General features: G+C 35.5%; 1 protein-coding gene across 1 annotated transcript in view; it reads right to left on the bottom strand.

The window, feature by feature from the left end:
* Positions 1–22471, bottom strand: part of LOC144257161 (broad substrate specificity ATP-binding cassette transporter ABCG2-like) — a 55666-nt gene that overhangs the window by 12706 nt on the left and 20489 nt on the right. Inside the window, exons 7-11 of the mRNA XM_077803122.1 lie at positions 18174–18310; positions 14068–14219; positions 9870–9959; positions 9298–9545; positions 4042–4124 (exon numbers count right to left, since the gene is read on the bottom strand). Of these exons, the coding sequence (XP_077659248.1) occupies positions 4042–4124; positions 9298–9545; positions 9870–9959; positions 14068–14219; positions 18174–18310 (710 nt within the window). The remainder of the gene's footprint in view (positions 1–4041; positions 4125–9297; positions 9546–9869; positions 9960–14067; positions 14220–18173; positions 18311–22471) is intronic.

Below are 22471 nucleotides of genomic sequence, written 5' to 3'. Positions count from 1 at the left end.
TATCTCTTTGGATTATTTTACTTAAGCATAATGTTCTCTCCAATTTCATCCATGTTGTCAAAAATGGTAAAATTTTTTCCTGAGTCTGAACAGCATTCCCTTGGGCATACACCCATTTTCCTTATTCATTCCTCATCTGATGGACACTTGAATTGATTCCTGAATTGACTGTTGTGCACAGGGCTGCAATGAACACAGGGGTGCAGATTCCTCTTCAACTAACTGAATTAAAACATTTTGTGTAAATACACTGAAGTGGGATTACTAGATTTAAATATATTTTTTAAAAATACATCTTTTTCTTAATTTGTTTAGCTGTCATCACAACCCATTAAGGCTATGAATTCAAAGGAGCTCACAGTCTACACTGGATTCAAACCCAATTCCTTAGTTACACAGTTAGAAGATGTGCTATGACACCACTTGATTCCAAAGAAGAGTACTAAACCACTGGCCTTCACAGCAATTTTAAATGAAGGACTGATAATAATGTTCAAAGGAAGCTCTAACCACTTGGTTCCAGAGAGAAAGCGGAGACATCATTTTCTAATCGAAACAATCAATCACTAATCATCTAATCATTAAAGGAGAGTTAGATGAACCACACACAGAGGCCATTTTCACATAGTCCAAAATCTTCTAAAAATGTAGCAAGCGACTTTAAAAAATGCAAATTCAAAAAGGTTAGTGTCCAATTTCTCCAGAAAACATTTGAAAAAACAACTATATTCCTGTATGTCTATGGATTTTTCTACCAAAACATGTGATGGTCAGCTTTTCACTTTTTTAACACTGCAGTTGATGACAGATTTCTCACTACTTTTCCCACTGGCTTCCTGCTGCACAGTATACCTGGTTCATGGCTTCAAAACCCTGTGATTGTGCTTGGCTTGGTTAAGAAATGGCATCTATGCAGGGCATAAATACTAACAGAGTTGTAAAAAAAAAAAAAAAATCCAGAGATTTCTGCCTTTAGAAGGTAAAAAAGTGACTTAACTCTGGAAAACAGATGTAATAATTGTCTCTTCATAGGTAAACACCATCTACTTCAATAAATGGAAAATTCACTATACCTGAATACAGAATTGAATTTTATGGTTATTCTTTCATTCAAAAGCAAACAACAATAAGTGTTGGCGTGGATGTGGGGAAAGAGAAACACTCATACATTGCTGGTGGGACTGAAAATGGTGCCACCAATATGGAAAGCAGTACGATGACTCCTTGGAAAACTGGGAATTAAACCACATTTTTACCCAGCTATCCAACTCCTCAGTCTATACCCAGAGGACTTAAAAACAGCATACTACAGGGACATAGCCACATCAATGTTAATAGTAGCACAATTCACAATAGCCAAATTGTGGAACCAACCTAGATACCCTTCAGTAGATGAATGGATAGAGAAACTGTGGTATATATACACAATGGAATATTACTCAGCAATAAAAGAGAATAAAATCATGGCATTTGCAGGTAAAGAGATGGAGTTGGAGAATACAATGCTATGTGAAGTTAGTTAACCCCACCACAAACCAATTGTTGAATGTTTTTTCTGATATAAGGAAGCTGATTCATAGTGGGGTAGGGAGGGGGAACATGGGAGAAATACACAAACTCTAGATATGGCAAAGGGGTGGGAGGGGAAGGGAGGAGACATCGGGGTAGAAATGATGGTGGAATGAGATGGACACTATTATCCAAAATACATGTATGAAGACACAAATGGAGTGAATATATTTTGTATAGAAGCAGAGATATGAAGAATTTGCCTATATATGTAATATGAATTGTACTGCATTTTGCTGTCATAACAAATTAGAATAAAAAAATTAAAAAAATACAATTGACCTATATCTGGGATTCATTTTAGATTTTCTTTATGCATCTTGCTACTCAAAAGCAGAAGGCTTATTTTAAAAATGACATTTTTTTCTTTTCCTTCTTTCCTTCCTTATCTGTGGGGAATCAAGAATAATATTCTTCCTGTCTCAGGAATGGTTAATTAACAAGAAGAATAAGAAAATCAGTGTCATTAAGATGTTCAGACCTGGGAACTGGTACCAACAGTTCTGACAAAAAGCTACCTCAAGCACCATGTGTACATTATGCATATTTTTAAGAGGCAAACAATGAGTTTGTCCCAGAATTTTCCTTTAATAGCCCTTTGTTCTCCCTGTACAGAAGACAATAGCTCTGGAAATATTAGTCAACTATTTTCTCATATAATAAAAAATAATAAATTAATTTTTTAAATTTTTCTCAAATCCTTCTCACCAGGTGTAGTGGCCCATGCCAAAATCCCAGTGACTCTAAAGGCTGAGGAAGGAGGATCACAAGTTTGAGACCAGCCTCAGCAACTTAAAAAGGGTCTAAGCAACCTAGTGATCCTCTGTTTCAAAATTTTAAAGAAATAAAAAATGGGAAGTGGCTAGGAATGTGACTCAGGGGTTAGGAGTCCTGGGTTATATCCCCAGGACCGCCCCCCCCCAAAAAAAAACCCAAAACAAAACACCATCTCCTCATTATTTGAATTATCATCAGCTCCTCAGGTAAAACCCAAGCTCCACTGTTCTCAACAGTAAAATGGGGATGAGATCATTCACTACTCTGGCCTTTGGGCCTTGGGAGGTAACACAGCCATAATCATGAAGCATGGAGCCCAGTGCCTATCGAGAAATGGTTCTCCATACATGAAGTATGATGAGAATCCTGAGGTCTGAGATGTTGAGAATCTGTTTAGAACATGAGGCAGCTGTTGAAAATGTCATCAGGGGATGAGTTAAGGGCACATTAGGACCGAAACTAGAAAGGATCATAACACTGACTAGAGTGCTTTGCATAGGAGGGTCAGGAACAACTCATTCCCATCCACATATCCTATACTCTCAGGTCACACAAATACAAAAATTGAGGAAACTGTTTTATTACCACCAAAGAAAACATATCAACTTAATTATTTCAAAATTAAAAACATCTTTGCATAAAGGCATTATGAACTCAGTGAAAAGAAACCTACAGAATGGGATAAAGTATATCTAAATCATATATCTGAAAAGGGATGAAAAACTCCTAAATATAAAGAACTTCAATCATCATCAATAACAAAACACCCAAAACCAAACAAAACAATTTCAAAATTGGCAAAGAACTTAAACCAAACATTTCTCCCAAGAGTCTGTGGACCTGTTTTTTTAAAAAGAAAAAATAGTAAGTATTGGTGAGAATGTAAAAAAAATTGGAACTCTGTGTGCTGTTGGTAAGAACTATACATGCAGTAGAAGAGACTTTGGCAGGTCTTGAAAAAATTAAAAAACTTACAACACGATGCAGAAATTCTACTGCTGGGTATCTGCTCCAAGATACAGTTGAAAGAAGGATTCAAGCAGGTGTGTGTATACCCAAAGCAACATCATTCCAATAGCCAAAATGTGTAAGCAACCCAGATTTTCAGCAGTAGACGAATGGATAAATAAAATATAGTTTATACTTATATACAATTTGGTCTTAAAAGAGAAAGAAATTAAAACATGTTCTACAATTTAGATGAAACTTGAGGACTTTATGCTCAGGAAATAAGGAAGTCATGAAAAGACAAGTATTATATGACTTCCACATTGGTGAGATTTCTAGAATGGCCACATTCAGAACAAAAAAGTTACAGATGGTTGCAGAGGTGACAATGATGGGTGTGGGTAGTTACTCTAAGGTGGGTTGAAGATTCACCTGAGAAGATAAACAAATGGTCAAAGTTGGATGGTGTTGACCAGTGACAACATGCATGTATTTGAGGCCACTAACTGTGCACTCTAAAGTGGTTAGAATGTGCATGTAATGTGTGTAATTTACCACCACACACATATATAAATTTTTGAAACTGAAAATTAACTCTTCCATTCAGTTTTCAGTACACTAATATTACCCCATAATAAAAAAGAAATGTTTACCTTGTAATGTCATAAATTTGAAATCTTAATGGATTTTCATGAACTTAAACAAAATGATGGCATTTTCACAAAATGGAGATCCAAATTTACTTACCTATTGTAGATTTCAGAACAAATATCCCTCAGCAAAAAGAACATGACACCGGTAACCAGTCCCACAACAAATGTAGAAATTATCTATTCAAAAAGAAAAGTGAAAAATGAAAGGAAAGAGTTTCAATTACAGGTAAGGCTTTTTATTACCTAATCAAATCTCTGCACTGAAATATACATGTTAAATGGATTGACCATAGTCACTGAGGAATTATCAAACAGTGATTGTTATTAGATACTTTCTAAGTTAAAATTGAAAATGTAAGGATTCTGTTTTTTTGGGTACTGACAGGACAAGGGAGCAGATGACCAGAAAAGCTAAGATTCTTCCCAGTGTCCACCAGGCACTGTCCATAAATGTCACATAGGTTAATAGCATGAGAAAGTCATTTGAAGAAGATGTTTTGGGAACAATATAAGACTTTTGACTTGAACTGAATTCTCATGTTTCATGCCAGTGAATGTGCACAATTTTATATTTCAAGGAGTTCAAATTAAAACTGGATGACTTCACTCCAATTGTTAGAAATAAATGAAATTTCGGGGTTGGGTATGTAGCTAAGCTACAGAATGCTTGCCTAGCATTTGCCAGACTTAGGGTTTGCTCTCAATCACTGCAAAATGAAGACATAAGTAAAATTTTAATACCACTCAAAAATTTTATCAATGGAATTTTGAATGATAAGTAAGTAGTGATATACACCTATTCAAACTGTTTGGAATTCCCACCTGCACAGGAAAAAGAGCATTGTCATAGTCACCAAAGCACATTGCCACCTGGGGGCATCCAAGTGCTTCAGTGACCATCTCCTCTGACATTGTTGTTTTTCAATACCAACCATTGAGGCCTACAGTAAATATGGCACACCTGACTTGCCAATTCTTTGCCTTTATCACCCATCTTCACTTATTCAGTCTGTGTGCTTGTCTCCCAGAGAAAATGGACCAATATTACATTTGCTCTTAGAATAAAAATCTCTTAAGGATGCTTCAGTGGGCATAAGGTCAAAGGTTATATTAGAATACATGTGAGGAATTATTCTTATAATTATACATGGGTTAACTATAATAATACAGAAGGTGGGAAAGTAAAGAAAACAAAACACCTTTCCAGGTATCTTGGAAATGTAAAAGTTTTTAAAAAATCTCAATATTACAACAATATCAAGCCATGAACTAATTTGTAATGGACAGTTGGAAAAATGGCAGCCAAGATGCAAAGAAAAGAACCATGATCTGTAAAGAATAATTGTAAGGAAAAGACTCAGGAAAGAAAATTATTGAAATCTTTCACATATGAGATATCCTTAAAATTCTTTTGCTAAATAAGATAAATATTTGGGGTAGTTTTGGGAATTCATTTCACTGTCATATTTCCAAAACCCTCAGATTCTGCTCTTTCTTTCAACTAGTCAAGCTTCCAAGATCAATGCTGATGTCTCTACAAGGTTCACATGTGTTGTTTATTCTTGCATGAAGAAAAAAAAAAGACATTGAGCAAAGTGAACATTTCAAAACAGAGTAAATGGATCTATGAGATTTGTGCATCTGTCTTCTGGTCTCTGTTCAAAATAGATGAAAGAAAGAAATTATCCAACTACATTATTCTGCCCTGGTTCAGATATACTTAAATAACATTTCTCATAGTGTGTTCTGAGGGATGTTTGTTAATAATTTAATGCATAGTCAAATATTTAATATGCATGTGGAAACAATGAAGCTTAGAAAGATTAGTGGTAATGTTGTCAAGTAGATATAAAGAACAAAAAAACCTCATTTTCAAGTAATCCATTCATTGCAATATCTTCCCAACATATCATCTCATTAAATGTCAAGTTGGAATCATGGCAATAAATAACTAAAATACAATAAGTCAATAAATAAAGGATTATCAGGAAGTCATTAAAACTTTTAATAGCTCCATTTACAAAAACTTAGAGAAATAAAAATCATGCAAGATTAAGAACCTTATGTCAGAGTCAGAAACAGTGGCATATGCCTGTAATCCTAGCAACTGGGAGGCTGAGGCTGGAGGTTCACAGTTTAAAGCCAGCCTCATCAATTTAGCAAGGTGTTTCCAACTTAGCAAGACCCAGTCTTAATATAAAATATAAAAAGTTCTATGGATGTGTCTCAGTGGTAAAGCCTCCTGGGTTAAATTCTCAGTACCTAAAATAAAATAAAATAAAATAAAATAGTTTTGAACAACTAATAAAAAATAAATTAATTAATAAAAAAACTTAAACCAAGTATCAGTAAACTATGGCTCACAGACCAAAAACAGCCACTTATTTGGATAAGCCCACAAGCTAAGAATATTTTGCCAATTTTTTCAATTGCTGGGGTGGGGTAAAATATAAAGAATAACATTTCTTTAAATATGAAATTCAAAATTCAGTGTCCGTGAATAAAGTTTTAGTGGAATGCTGACATGTTCATTTGCTCACATATTAGCTGTGGCTGCTTTTATAATGAAGTGCAGAGCTGACCTTGTGAGAAAAACACCATGTGTGGCTCTGAAAGCCTAAAATATTTATCTTCTGAGCCTTTACCTAAAAGGGTTTGCCTGCTCCTGAGCTAACATTTCAACATTTAAAATCCTGAACAAGAGTTTGTCCCACTGAGCTCAGGGATCTACCAGGTTCTTCCCTTACTGTAGAGACTACTGCTTCCCTGAACATTGCTGGAATTGCTTTTGGAGAACCGAGTTCAATGATGAGACAAGTAGGCTGAATGTGCTACCTGGAGGCTCTGAGCCTGCTGTTTGACTCTTAAGGAAGCCTAGGGCCCACACATGCACACCTGGTGTAAAAACACCTGTGTTCTAATAACGTCTTGCCCAGAACTACCATATGTTTCTTGGATAAGACACTTAAAAATCAATTTTAGAGACAAGTAAGAAAAGCCTAATGAACAAATCACTCAGAAGAATCAAATTATTACAGTGTCTTCCTGTTAAACAGTGGGCTACCAAAGTTAATGCATATAATTGACCTGACATTGTTCCAAATTACCTCAAGTCTATTATCTAAGAATAAAATATTGCTCTTGAACAACAGGAAACAAAAGTGTTTGAAAGAAATGCTAAAACACAAGGACTAAAGAAGTTCTAAGCAATGAACATCATCCCTGAAATGGGGATGCAGACTCTCATGTACATGTGGAGAGCAACACTTAAATACGAAAACTGTGCTACTCATGCTGAGAAGTCAGTTCACTAAAGCCTGCAATATGTCATATCTTAATACTCCACAGAAATACAATGATTGATCATAAAAATAATAAACCAAAATAACCAGCTAAACTGAATTCTCTAAAAATATTGGATAAATGAACTAAGAGAACCAGTATTTAGTGTGACACAGGGGTTAACACTAACTAAAAAACGGGCTAAAGATGTAGCCCAATGGCAGAGCATTGACCTAGTGTGTGTGAAGTTCTGGGTTCAATCCCCAGTATTGCAAACAAAACAAAACAAAATGAAAACCTTGAGGAATTATGAAAATTACCACAGAGTTGATCAAAAGGAGAATAGAACATCATTGAATCTTATTTAAGGGAGTTAAACCCAATGTGAATATAACTTCAAGTATGGTTATTTTCTGTGCATAAAGTGCACATTCTTGGGTTATGTATTGTTTTGCCAAGCTTAGAATCAATTAATGAGGAGGGTCAATTATAAGGAAGAACATTCTGCCCACTGTCTCTCAGACAGTGGACAGAACAAACTACCTTCAGGAAGAAAAAATGACACTAGGTTGCTTCAACACCTGATTTCAATGGCATATCAATTCTCTTCTTCCCACCTCCAGCTCTCTCTCTCCTTCATTTCCATCTTTTCACTCCCTAAACCTTATGCATAGTTCATTCTACCATCTCACATGCACTGTATTTTTTTTTAATTAGGCTATCATTTGATTCCTTCATAAGGAAATAAGATTCACACAAGTAGAAATTTAAATTTTTAACCCATTGTTCACTACTGTAGTAGAGTATTCAAATGAAACACATGATATTGGAATGTATCTTTGGAATGAATCAATAAATGATAATGGACAGCTCCTAGAAAATACCACAATTGGTTGAAAATTGTTTGTCAGAACATTTTTTTAGAAATAAAATTTTGACTAATATTATCCATTAGAGTTTGTATATATCACCGACTTAAAAGATTTATATGAGTAGGAACTTCATTGTTTTTATCACTGTGACAAAATAATTAAGAGAACTAAGAAAGATGATGTTATGATTTGGATATGAGGTAGCCACAAAAGCTCCTATGATAATGCAGAAACATTCAGAGGTGAAATGATTGAATTGTGAAAACTCTAACCTAATTAGTCATTCCTAGCTGGAATGGACTGGGTTTTAGCTGTAGGCAGGTGGGATGTGGCTGGAGGAGATGAGTCACTGGGGGCAATGCAGGGGATGCCCTGAAAGCACTGTCCTTCCTGTGGTCCCTTCTCCCTCTCTTTCTGCTTCTGGACCCCACCATGAGCTGAGCAGCATTTTGTGCTGGACTCATCCTCCACGATGCACTGCATTGTTCCTGGGCCCAGAACAATGCAGTAACTTCTCTATGAAAGGAAATTTCTGAAGCCATGAATCCCAAATAAATAAACATCTCTTCCTCTAAGTTGTTCTTGTCAGGTAAACTGGTCACAACAACACAAAAAACAATTAAAACAAGAGATAAATTTTATTTTGGCTCACAGTTTTAGAGATGTCAGTTTGTAGTCTGCTGGCTAAATTAATTTTGGGAATAAGATGAAGCAGAACATCATGACATATGGAAAAGGAGGAGGAAAGCTGCTCACCTCATGGCAGCCAGGAAACAGAGAGAGCAAGGAAGGGGTCAGGGACAAGATACATCCTTCCAAGGCATGCAACAGTGACCTACTTCCTCCCACTAGGCCCTGAGTGGTGCAGTTACATCACCTCCCAATAATGACATCAAATTGTAAATTCATGAATGGATTAATCTTTTGATGATGCCAAATGATACAGCCACTTCCAAAGAGCCCCACCTCTCAACATTGCTCCTTTAGAGACCAGCCTTCAACCATGAGCCTTTGGGGGACAATTCATACTCAAGACAATACACTAGATTGATTGGCTGTTTTCAAATTCTGAGTGGGAATGGCAAATAAATGAAAGTATGGGTAGAAAACAAAAGAATCCCGAATAAGTCTGTATTAGAAACAAATTGCTCCCACATGGGTATTTCACAGCATAACTGGGAGAATATGTCACTTACCAAAGTTGCCCAGTACTGGGGATTACCCGTAAAATTTTGGAATGAATGTCTGATGAGGCCAATGATCTGATGGACGAAGGAGGTGACATAGGGAATCTCCTTCCTGACCAAGCATCTTCTATTCTCATCCCTCGAGCGTTCTTCCAGTTCAGTTTTTGTGTCATGGTAGAAAGTGGACTTGGAAAAATGAATAGCTAGTTCTTTTATCTCTGAATCGTCTGTCCTTGAACACATTTCAGTCTTGTAAACTTCGGAATAAAAGTGGATAATAGGCCACAGATTACTATACAGATTACTAACTCACTCTTAACAGATTACTACTGATTTCACAAGTTTTTCTGTGATCTCTTATTTGTATAACTCCCAAATTCTAAAGCTTGAGTAGAAAAAGTAATTCACATGCTCATTCATAAGTTAAATAAAAATACACACAGTACTCACTTTCAACAATATCTATTTGTTCATTGCAAATGACATGCAAATTCACAAAGCCATGTTTTAATGTCACCACATTGCTAAACCTCAGCCAAATTAATTAGGCAGAATTATGTAAATGTGAAGATTTTACATACCTTCATAGTCTTCTGAATCTCTCTTTATTACACCATCAGTGATATCCAGGAACAATTCTGCAGGATTATTGTAGAATTTGCAGGGAAAACCTACAAAATAAGACACCCAAATAACTCAAGCTGATAGTCTTGGAAAGTATAGAAGACTCACCTCAGAGGATGCAGGATATGAGGATGCTGGATGTGAGGGTAGGGAAGACAGACTGAACAACTCTTTCCTAATCTTTTTGCTCTTTTCTGCCCTCACTAACTTATCCTTTCCTCTTTTTTATTCAATCACACAACATTTCAACAACTATCTGTCTCCCAGGCAAAACCCCAACTTATTCCAAACCATTTTTGGACTCTTCAGAACATTTTACATTATTTCTTAACTCTCATAAATCTTCAAACCCCAGGAAGCTATCAGTATGCTCTGGTGCTTATCAGTACTTCTTCAAAAATCTAAATGTAGCTCCAAAAATGATATTGCTCTCTGAATTCACCTAGAGAATGCTGGAATGTCAATAGGCAGGTCAGCACATTGCTTTGCAACCTACTAAATTCAGAGATCCCAATGGTCACCTCTCAAGCTACCATAATTCCAAATAGACAACAAATTTTCAGAGCAGCGTTATGAAGAGAATGTGACCAGCACAGTACATGTGACATCTTACCTCAACTTCCTGTGGCACAATCATCTAAACTTACTCTGACCTCTGAATTTAATTCCTTCTAGTTAGTTTTACATGACAATACAATGCATATTGGCACATCATACATAAATGGAGTATATCTTCTCCTTCTTCTGGTTGTACACAATGTAGAGTTGCACCAGGCATGTAATCAGGTATGTAAATAGGGCTAATGTCCAATTCATTCTAATCTTTAATCCAAAGTACCTCTCTTCTTCCCAAGTGCCCACTGTAAATAGGGGTAATGTCCAATTCATTCTAATCCTTAATCCAACGTACCTCTATTCTTCCCAAGTGCTCACTCCCTTATTGTGAATTAGTATCTTCATATCAGAGACAATATTCGGCCTTCGGTTCTTTGAGTTTGGCTTATTTTGTTTAGCACAATATTCTCCAATTCCATCCATTTACTGGCAAATGCCATAATTTCATTCTTCTCTAAGGATAAGTAATACCCCACTGTGTGTATATATACCACATTTTCTTTATCCATCAAGCTGTTGAAGGGCATCTAGGTTGGTTCCATAGTTTAGCTATTATGAATAGAGCTGCTACAGACATTGATGTGGCTGTGTCACTGTAACATGCTGATTTTAAGTCCTTTGGGTATAAAACAAGGAGTAGGATAACTGGGTCAAATGGTGGTTTCATTTCAAGTTTTCTAAGAAATATCCATACTGCTTTCGAGTATAAATCACCAATTTGACGTCCTACCAACAATATATGAGTGTGTCTTTTACTGTACATCCCCACCAACATTTATTGTTGCTGGTGTTCTTGAAATTGTCATTTTGATGGATGTGAGTTAAAATCTTAGAGTAGTTTTGATTTGCATTTCTCTAATTGCTAGAGATGTTGAACATTTTTTCATATATTTGTTGATTGATTGTATTTCTTCTTCTGTAAAGTGTCTGTTCAGTTCCTATGCCCATTTATTGATTAGGTTATTTGTGCTTTGGGTGTTTAAGATTTTTGAGTTCTTCATATATCCTGGAGCTTAATGCTCTATCTGAATTGCACCTGGTAAAGATTTTCTCCCATTCTTTAGGATCTCTCTTCGAATTATTGATTGTTTCCTTTGTGTGAAGTAGCTTTTTAGTTTAATTTCTTTCCATTTATTGGCTCTTGAATTTACTTACTGTGCTTTAAAAGTCTTGTTAATGAAGTCATTTCCTATGCTGACATGGTGAAGATTTGGGCCTGCTTTTTCTTTTATTTTGTACAGTGTCTCTGTTTAGTGCCTATGTCCTTGATCCACTTTGAGTTGAGTTTTGTGCAGGGTGAGAGATAGGGGTTTAATTTCTTTTTGCAACCTATGGGTTTCTAGTTTTTCCAGCACCATTTGTATAGGAGGCTATCTTTTCTCCAGTGTATATTTTTGGTGCCTTTGACTGGTATGAGATAACTGTATTTATGTGGGTTTGTCTCTGTGTCTTCTAGGCTGTACCATTGGTCTACATGTCTGTTTGGTGCCAATATCATGCTATTTTTGTTACTATGTGTCTGAAGTGTAACTTAAAGTCTAGTATTGTGATGCTTCCTCTTCACTTCTGTTGCTAAGAATTGCTTTGGCTATTCTGGTTTTCTTATTTTCCCAAATAAATTTTGTGATTTTTTTTCTACTTCTATGAAGAATGTTTTGTGTATTTAAATGGAATTTGAGCTGTGACTCTTTTTTTTCTTACTTTTTTTATTGAATGGAATGCATTACAGTTCTTTTTACACATATACAGCACAAGTTTTCATATCTCTGGTTGTATATAAAGTATGTTGATACCAATTCATGACTTCATACATGTACTTTGGATAATGATATCTTTCAGTTCATTGTCCCTGGACTTCCCAGAATCTCATTTGTTTGATTTTTTTTTTAGTGACAGAAATTTAATAAAAATAATTTAAGAAAAATTGATTATTTACAACTATATTTGTGGTCATGGAGAAACATCTATAATCATATGCAAAAAGCGCTAAAATTAAGCAGATAGATAAGCTGTTAAAGAAATCATAATATTCAATCTGAAATAAAAAGAACACGGCATCTCAGAAATTTTGGCCCATTAAGTCTGATTCATGACCATAAATTCTATTGAGTAATAGTCACTTATACCACTCAAGACATAAATCTTCAATCTAATGTTACTAGAAAATGCAGTAGTATCTCCATGAATCCTCACAAAGGCAGAGCAAGACCATGTGTCAGGGAAGTACTGGAAAACCACAATGGGTTTCATGGTCAAAAAGGCAATATTTTTGCAAATAACCCAATCAATACATGGACTAAGGAACAGAACAGATACTTCACAGAAGAAATACAATCAACAAATACATGAAAAAATGTTCAACATCTCTAGCAATTAGAGAAATGCAAATCAAAGTTACTCTAAGATTTTATCTGATTCCAGTCAGAATGGCAATTATCAAGAATACAAGCAATAAGTGTTGGCAAGGATATGGGGGCAAAGGTACACTCATATATTGCTGTTTGGACTTCAAATTGATGCAACATGCTGGAAAGCAGTATGGAGATTCCTCAGAAAAGTTGGAATGAAACCACATTTGACCCAGCTAGCATACTCTTTGGTTTACACTCAAAGCCCACTACAGTGACACAGCCACATCAATGTTTGTAGCAGCTCAATTCACAATAGCTAAGCTATGGAACCAATATAGTTGCCCTTCAGCAGATTAATGGATATATAAAATGTGATACATATACAGCCTTCAAGAATGAAATTATTGTATTTGCCAGTAAATGGATGGAGTTGGAGAATATCATGCTAAGTGAAATAAGTCATTCCCCCAAGAAACAAACTCCAAATATTTTTTTTCTGCTATCTAGGTGTGGATCCATAAAGGGGTGGGGGCTAAGGAAGAATGGAAGAACTTTGGATTGGGCAGGGAGAATAAGGGGAGTGGGTGCATGGGAGGGTAGGAAGGATGGTGGAATGAGTCAGCTATTATTACCCTAGGTACATGTATCATTGAATGAACAGTGTGAATCTGCATCATGTAAAGCCCAAGAAATGAAAAGTTTTGCTCCATTCAAGTACAATGAGTTGAAATGCATTCTGCTGTCAAATACAACTAATTAGAACAAACTGAAGAAAAGCAATGTTTTGGGACTTTTCAAAATCTTTAACTGACAGAATAACTAGCTGTGAGTCCAACATGCTAATTATTGACCTTTCAGGGAAAGGTCACCATAACTGGGAAGGAGAACAGATAAAGGTCCATAAGATACACACACACACACACACACACACACACACACAGAGAAGCACACACACCATGCATAGTTGAACAGGAGAGGACAAGGAGAGAGATGTGAACAATAAGCAAGTGCTGCATAATGAAGAAAAATTCAGGCACTAAACTGACCAAAGATGTTTCAGAGAGAAAACTTGCACCTCAGTTAATTCTATGCAAGGTCAAGGAGCATTCCTGTAGCACTCCTGTGGACTCCTCTGCTCTTCCAGAAGTCTGTGAATGAAGGATCTAGTGCGTGAAAAGGTTAATCGTACCTGCTGATTGGAAGTACTCCAAAGCCTTCTGGGCAGGACCATGATACATTAGTTCTCCTGAGGCCAATATGGTAAGACTGTCAAAGAGCTTGAAGATGGAATAACAAGGCTGATGGATGGTGAAGATAATTGTTCTCCCCTGCTGAGAAATCCTAAGTGAAAAAGGGAAATAATGAATCATTAAACATCCGGAATTTGCACTTCTTGATAGAATACTTACTCCTGCCAGTAGAGCTTTTTCTCTCAGTTCAACTTGATTTTCTCTTACAAAATTGTCATCTTAACTCATTATATATTTGGTAATTGAGGAAAATAAAATTCAATGCTTTTATTAAACAACTAAATATTCTTAAAGTTTGGTGCATCAGTAGTCTAGAATTGTCTATAGAGATTGAAAGAAAATGCATTTTCCTAGAGTCTAACGAGACAGTGAATTCAGGGAAGTTGGTACACAATCTCTGATGGTTGGAATAAGGAATCCATATTATTACCAAGTATCTCAGATAATCTCTTAAGTACACCCACTTTCAAGAATTAGTTAATGACCTGGGAGACTACAAATAATACAATATGGAAAAGTCTACAAATAAAGAGAAAAAATTGTATATTGTTATATTCCATCTTCATTATGTGTAGATTGTTCAAATTTTAATTCTTACAAGTCATTATCCTGTCTTATGTTGGCCAATGTCTAGGTAATTTAATCCTTTAAATAAAATTTTTAGTGAATACATGAATAAAAGAACTACTTAATGATTAAGTATTAAAAAGATGGTCATATAACCAATTTTCATTGATCATTTAATTATGCTGAATCTTTAGTAATTGGTTTTCATCCTACCTTGGTAATACATTAACATTATTTAGCACTTAGAATGCCATATAGCACTTAATTAAATGTTTTAGAGATAAATCTTTATTTTTATAGTAAGGCTGTTATGATACTAGTATTTCCTTCTTTTTACAGATAAGGTCTAAATGTTAAGTAACTGGCTAAGCCCTCACAGTTACTCAGGGGCCCTGTTGGGATCTGAGCTCTGGTCAGATTTTATGGAAGAAACAGTTCTAAACTGCCCTTTATAGGAGTTATTACTTAAGGTTAGAAGAAACAAAGGCCAACATCACTTTCCCAATTTTTAAAAAGTATTTCGAGAAAAGAATCACTTCAATTTAATAATTTGATAAGCACCTCATAAATCTATTGTATCCAAGGGGGTTCTGCCTCATGGAGAAACAGGAAGTAAGATCTATAATTTCAATCTGGCTCCTTGTAAAAAAAAAAAAGGAGAGTGATAACCCGTCTGAAGGTGATATATGTAGAATATCCAAATTCCCAGTGATGGTGAGCTAAGAAAAGAGATACAGTGAAAGAACAAGGTGAACAAAGTGAACAAGTCTACTCTCAAAACTGTAAGAAGCAGTTCCATGTAACACGACAGGCAGTGTTTATGTGTTTGCTTGTGTAGGTGTTGTTTTGGGTGAAGAAGATAACTAAGAGAGATGGCAAAACAGGCCTATGGTGAGCACTTCAGACAAAAAGATGGAAATTCAGTCAATAGGCAATAGGAGCTGGGAAAGGACTGGAAGATGGACACGTGGTTCCTGAGAGCTCTGACACTCAAAGTGTGCTCTGAGGACTACAAGCATTAGTGTCAGTAATTCTTCAAATCTCCTGTGAAGAATTTTGAACACTTCCTGAGTCCTACAGAAACAGGATTTGCATTTCAACCAGACCATAGGTGATGGACATGCACAACAGTGTTTGGGAAGGACTGATCAGAGCTCTCTGCATGACAAAAGTTGCCTGTATGCTAAGCAGTGCAAACCACAAAGAAAATGTATATGAATCAAAATATCATACATGAGTTCTGTATTGGGGCCTGAACTCCAGACCCTTAAGTTGGTATCTTCACTTATATGTGCAAATGGCATTTTAAACTTGTGATGTCTAACTCATAAATATTTTCCTTTCTTGCTGTTTCCTCTCTTCTGGCATAGAGACTTGCTCATAGGGCTATGAGCATCAGAGGAAGCAAGGTTGTGACAGAGAGGGGAAGCCTTGAAGATAGTGTGATTGACATCTTAAAACAATGAGGCAGAGGAGTTTCTAGAGGTGGTAGATAAAGGGAGAGACTAGCACTACTTGGAGACTTGTTCCAATAAACAAATAAATTACTTCAGTAAGCAAGTAAGTAAATATTTTGAGATAATGGGAGCCGAAACTCTCCCTGTCTGAAGTCACTTACAAACATGAAAATGGCAAAGACTAAAAGTAAGACAGAGGTGTTAGTTTGGAGTCAGAAATATTATTATGAATTCATGGGCTTTTCAATGTATACACAATAACAAAACAGCAATAGTTATAGATCTCTGTTCATGCATATATTTTTTAGTAAATATCTATGTATACATATATGTGTACCACAATTAGATGATAAAGGCTGACATTACCTGTGCAGGTTGCATTCTCAGGTGTGTTGCACTGAGAATTCAGCATCCTTTCATTCCTGAGTATCATGTAACACTCACTGGGATGGACCCTGCAGGGGGTCACACCATGAATTGCTCCAGATTGGAAGAAGACAAGAAAAGTGTGTTTCTGGAGAGATACTGACAGACAGGAAACAGACACAGTAGCTCTGATTGCATCCTAGCAACAGATTTGAGTAGCCATGATTGGATCCTGGCAAAGAAAGGCTTATTGACTGGAGATTAAAGATGATGGTGCATTCTCCTGGATTGGAGTTTGTAGTAGGAAGTATTTGGGGTGAAAGGGCATGAAGGCAGAAGAAACTATATGGGAAGTAGCAGAGAGAAAAGGAGGGGCTACAGATACAGTGAAATGTAACAGAGGGAAATCCAGGTAAGAAAAGTAGAATTTCATTTGTATTATTATTGGATATTTCCTTTCAGTTTGAAATATGTTTCTGTATTTTTAAAGATGATGTATAAATCTCAACTATTGAAAAATTTCCTATAAACATCCATTCACATTTTTCTTCTTTATAAAAAGAAATGCATTTGTCTACTTTCATTCTTCCACTTTTTGAAGCCTCAAATGTCAGCAGTCATTGTCTCTATCCTCCCATGACAGGTGGAAATCCTGAGCTGATCCTGTTGGTTCCCTTGAAAACAGATCTAGAATCCACCCTCTGCTCACCAGGACCATCCTTGTTGAAGCTTCATCATCCTTCATCAGCTCCTTCACTGGATCTTCCCTCATCCTTGCCTAACTGCAGTCTTCCCACAGCCATTGCTGTACTCCGAAAATCTCAAAAACCTCCCCATTTCCTCTAGTGACAGGAAAAGCCATACTTCTTACATGACCTCTGCCACCAGCCCAACTCTACTTAACATCCTAATCCACCTGTGAAGGGCTAAACTGGGTCCTCCCCAAACTCAGATATTGAAGCCCTATCCCCCAGGGCCTCTGAATGTGGCCACATTGAACATAGTGCTTTCAAAGAGGTCTTTTTAAATTTAAATGAGGTCATTGAGGGTTCTCATCTGACTATGTCCAGTTAGGAGTTGATTAAGACACAGACATACAAAGGGAGAAGGTGACCATCTGCAGCCAATGAGAGGCCAATGAAGAAACAACCCACAGCATACAATTTTTCAAATTTCGGCCTTCAGAGTCATGACAAAATTAATTTTTGTGTTTAAGCCTACAGTCTGTGGTATTGTTGTGACAGTTCACCAAATATCACTCCTCATAGTCTCTGGGTCTGTCCCTCTGGCCTTGCTGGTCTTCCCGACACATCAGACATGCTGTGCTTCAGAGCCACTTGGCTGCCTTTTCTAACCTGAACTCTCTTCTGAATTATAGCACATCTCACTCATTCTCTCCCAGCATATGTGTCACATGATTGTGGCCTTTTCTGATCCTTCTAATTAAAAAGCTCCCTGCCTTCACCTTAGCCTTCCTTTCCTATATTCTTTCTTCATCTTTCTTGAACCACTTCTTGTTTAATGACTGTATCCTGCTAACAAAGAAGAAACGTTTTTTTTAAAAAAACTTCTAAATCTCCTGCACCAGAAATACCAGTAAAATAGAAGTGATCAAAGAGTAAATGAATGAAATAAAATGTTGCCATACTTTTTACCTTTTTAGAAGTGTAAAGACATCATTAGCTGTTCTCCCATCTAAGCCAGTTGTGGGTTCATCCAGGAACAAGATGAGAGGATCAAGGATCAGCTCCATTCCTATACTAGTCTTTTTTCTTTCTCCTTTAGATTCCACCTGAAACATGAATTATTATCATGTTCAAGAATTTCCAAGGTCACTGCTATTTGGTGAATTAACCAGTACCATTCCTGTTAGAGACACTTTATTTCATTTTCCTCATTATTCTGGACAGGAAATAAATGACATCTGGGGGAAAAAATGTTTATCTCTAACCCCATGTGTAGGCTAAGCCTCAGTGCAGAGTAGTCACCTGATTTGAATCCCATTCTTTTAATAGTCCTGAACATGCCTTGACAGTCAAATATTTTAAGAGAGTAAGTTAAAACACTAAAACACCAAACCAAAACAAACAAACAAACAAAAAAAACCCAAAACTATGATGTAGGGAAATATATTTAATAAAGGAGAGCCTGGCACAGTGTAGTATGCCTGTAATCCCAGTGGCTAGGGAGGCTTAGGAAAGATGTTCTCAAGTACAAAGCCAGCCTTAGCAACTTAATGAGGCCCTAAGCTACTTTAGGAGAACCAATCTCTAAATAAAATATAAAAAGGGCTGAAGATGTGGCTCAGTGTTTAAGCATCCTTGGTACAAAACAAAACAAAACAAAACAAAACAACAACAACAACAAAAAAACACAATAAAACAACAAAAAAAAAGAAAAAGAAAAAAAACTACTTACAATGATCTTTTACTGTATTCTGAACATCTCATACAGACACACCACATCTACAAAATATCCCAACTGGACTGAAAAGAAGATAGTCACCTTGGAGCCAGGAGCATATAATTTCCAACATACCATATTAGCATCTTTTAAATTTCATATTTTTCCCCAAATTGATTTTTTTCTATATGTAACTTACCTCAGAATTGCTCACCCTTCTTTTCAGAAAAATCCAGAACAGGGGATATTTCACAAGGCAAGTGGCACAATATTTGCAGCCAGTAAATGTGTGGGGAGGGGATAAAGAAGATTTAGGGGAGGTAGGAAGTAGAAAACACACAACCTTTGAATGGTTTCTATAAAGAACTGATCTTTAAAAGACATTTGGGTACCCGATCAAAGTATTATATAAATGTATAAGTATGGCACAATGAAATATATTATTTTATATAATTATTATAAGCAGAGAAAAAGGCTTTTGGGAACAATTAGGGACATATTAATAAATATAAACATGTAACAGCTCATAATATAGAGACCTTGTTCCATTTGTTCGATAATGGTATCAGTAAGGTAAGATATATGCTCATTTCCTTAGGTTATTGTGGGAGAAAGGGGATACAAATGACCATTGAAGGGAATAGAGGCAGTAATTCATTGTTAGGTTATCCATCATATCATTTGAGTAATCAGACTATTTGTCTACATTTTTGTTATGTTAAAATATCATAAAGAGCTAAAAAATAAATTACTTAAATCAATGAGATTATATGATTCTAAGAAGCCAACAATTAATTACCTTTGTACATTTCCCCTGGAAATCCAAGAAAGCAACACACTAAAGTGCCTGCTTGGAACTAAGTAAGAGTAAAAGAAAGTGTCTTCCTAGAAAGATAAAATCAGTTTAAAAAGCAGCCCCAATCACTCAACAACAACAACCAAAGGGGGTGAAAGGTGGCTCCTGTGCCATCGTAACTCAGGAGAGATCCACGGGGGGAAAAAAATGATGTTTATCTGCTACCTGTCCAAGCCCCATTGGTATCCCAACAAAAATTTAACAAGATTTTCCTTCACCTTGGCATGGTTTACTATGAATAACTCTAACATCAACTATGATCATTTACATAACTCTTTAGCATGAATGAGTGTTTTAACCCCAATAGCCAACATTGTACCTTCAATCCATTTGAATGTATTTCATCTAATGGTTTAAAGTATTATAAGAATAAATCTTCTTATCTTTGTTTTCATATCTCTAGTTTATACTTGTTCCTCTTACCCCTGATTCATTCTCTTGCATTATCTGCTACTACCTCACATACCCACTATTCATCAATTTTACCTTTGTACCTTAGTGCAAATTATCTTTTCTCTCTCTCTTAATTTTTCTCTTTTCCAATCCTTTAGGGCCTATATTCCCCAATTCCCCACCAATCCCTCATTTATGGTTACAGTAATTGTACTAAATTTAATAACTATTATTGGAGCTATTCCAGAACACTTTTAAAGGTTTACATATGTATTTAGGAAACTGTGGAGAAAAATAGCAACAAGCTTTTCTTTCTTATAAGGTTGAATAATACAAGCCTTGGCTCTGGAGTGGTTATAGTAAATAGGGTTCAGTGGCATCCTTGAAACTGGTGCTGATATTAGGATCAGCAGAGGTCACACATTGACAAAAAAAAATTAGCATCTGAATAGGAAATCATGCTAGGGCTCTTAAGAAAAAAAAAACTCATAAGTAGTCATTCTCTTAAAAAAGAAGTGAGAACTATACAAAGAGATGTGCAGGCATAGAAATGCTATGAAAAAAAATCAAGAAAAAACATCATCCCAAAGTCCCTAATATTTCAACAACGGACTCCATAGATACTACTACACAGAATATGTCAGAAAAAAAATTGGAAAGTTAAAAGATAAAATATTCTATAACCTAAAAAGGTATAAAGTGAAATCAGAGAAAAATACAGAAAGTGAAAGATTACTGCAATAAAAATAAAGAAATTGTAAAAGGGAACCAAATAAGAATCCTAGAAGTGAAAGACTTAGAAAACAAACTAAAAGCTCAATGGAAAGCAACATGAATGGATTATGTCACTTTGAAGATAAATCTTTAGGTCTTGAAAACAAAACATATAATCTAGAATAAAAATTGCATAAAGAAAAGATGTTAAGAATGAATAGAAAATTCAATGTTAAGATGTTAAGAATGAATAGAATATTCAAAAAATATGAGATATCACTAAAACACCAAATTTAGTATTTATTGGGATAGATAAAGGCTCTGAAATATAAGCTAAAGGCATGCACATTTTTTTCAATGAAATGATATTAGAAAATTTTCCAACCCTTAGGAATGAGAGAGAAATTCAAATCAAAGAAACATATAGGAATCCATGTATACAAAATCACAATAGATTCACACCAAGAAACATTATAATGAAAATGCCTAGCATATAGAGTAAGGATAGCATTGTAAAAGCTACAATAAAAAAGGGCTGGTCTCATTTAGAACTAAATCAAAACAGATTTCAACTGATTTCTCAAGTTGGAATCTAAAATCTAGGAGATTTTGGAGTACTATAAACAAGGTTCTGAAAGAAAATGGTGTCAATCAAGAATTTCTATACTCAGCATAATTAAGCTTCAGAATTAAAGATGAAATAAAAATATTTCATGAAAAACAGAAACAAAAGAATTCATAACTAGTAAGCCTGCATTATAAGACATATTCAATGAAATTTTCCATACAGAAGAAATGAAGAGTGAAAATGAAAAGAAACATAGGAATGAAGTCCCTGAAATAAAAGTCAATTAAAGGAAAACAAGTCTGCTTTAAACATTAGAAATAGATCAAATGTTTGGAATTATAAACCATTTCTCAATAACAACATTGAATGTAAATAGTCTAAAATCTTCAATCAAATGACAGATTGGCAGACTAGATTAAAGAACAAGACCCAACAATAGTTGTCTGCAAGAGACTCACCTCAGAGGCAAATATATCCATAGACATAAGGTAAAAGAATGGGAAAAGCTATATCATTAAAGTATAACCATGAAAAATCAACCATAACTATTCTAATATCAGATAAAGTAGATGTTAAGACAAAATTAATCAGAAAAGACAAAGAAAGTTACTTCATACTACTAAAGGGAATCATATATCAATAAGATAATGATTAAAAAGATCAATGCCTCAAACAACAGAGCATCTACATACATGAAACAAACCCTTAGCAATATTAAGAATCAAATTGACCACAATACAATGACACCGAGTGACTTTAAATTTCCTCTTTCAACACTGGATAGATCAACCAAACATAAATTAAGATTCTAGTTCTGTAGAGAACTAAAAAATACCATTAATACATGAACCTACAAGATATCAACAGAATATTTTATCCATCAATGACTGAATTCACTTTCCTCACTAGAGCACATGGGAAATTTTCTGAAACAGACCACCTTTTCAGTCACAAACCAAATCTTTGCAAATACAATAAAATAGTGATAATATTTTGAATTCTATGATAACACAACAGAA

Source organism: Urocitellus parryii, chromosome 10, assembly GCF_045843805.1.
Source record: "Urocitellus parryii isolate mUroPar1 chromosome 10, mUroPar1.hap1, whole genome shotgun sequence".
NCBI lineage: Eukaryota > Metazoa > Chordata > Mammalia > Rodentia > Sciuridae > Urocitellus > Urocitellus parryii.
The sequence above is the reverse complement of the archived record's forward strand: the minus strand, read 5'-3'. Positions and strand labels throughout refer to the sequence as shown.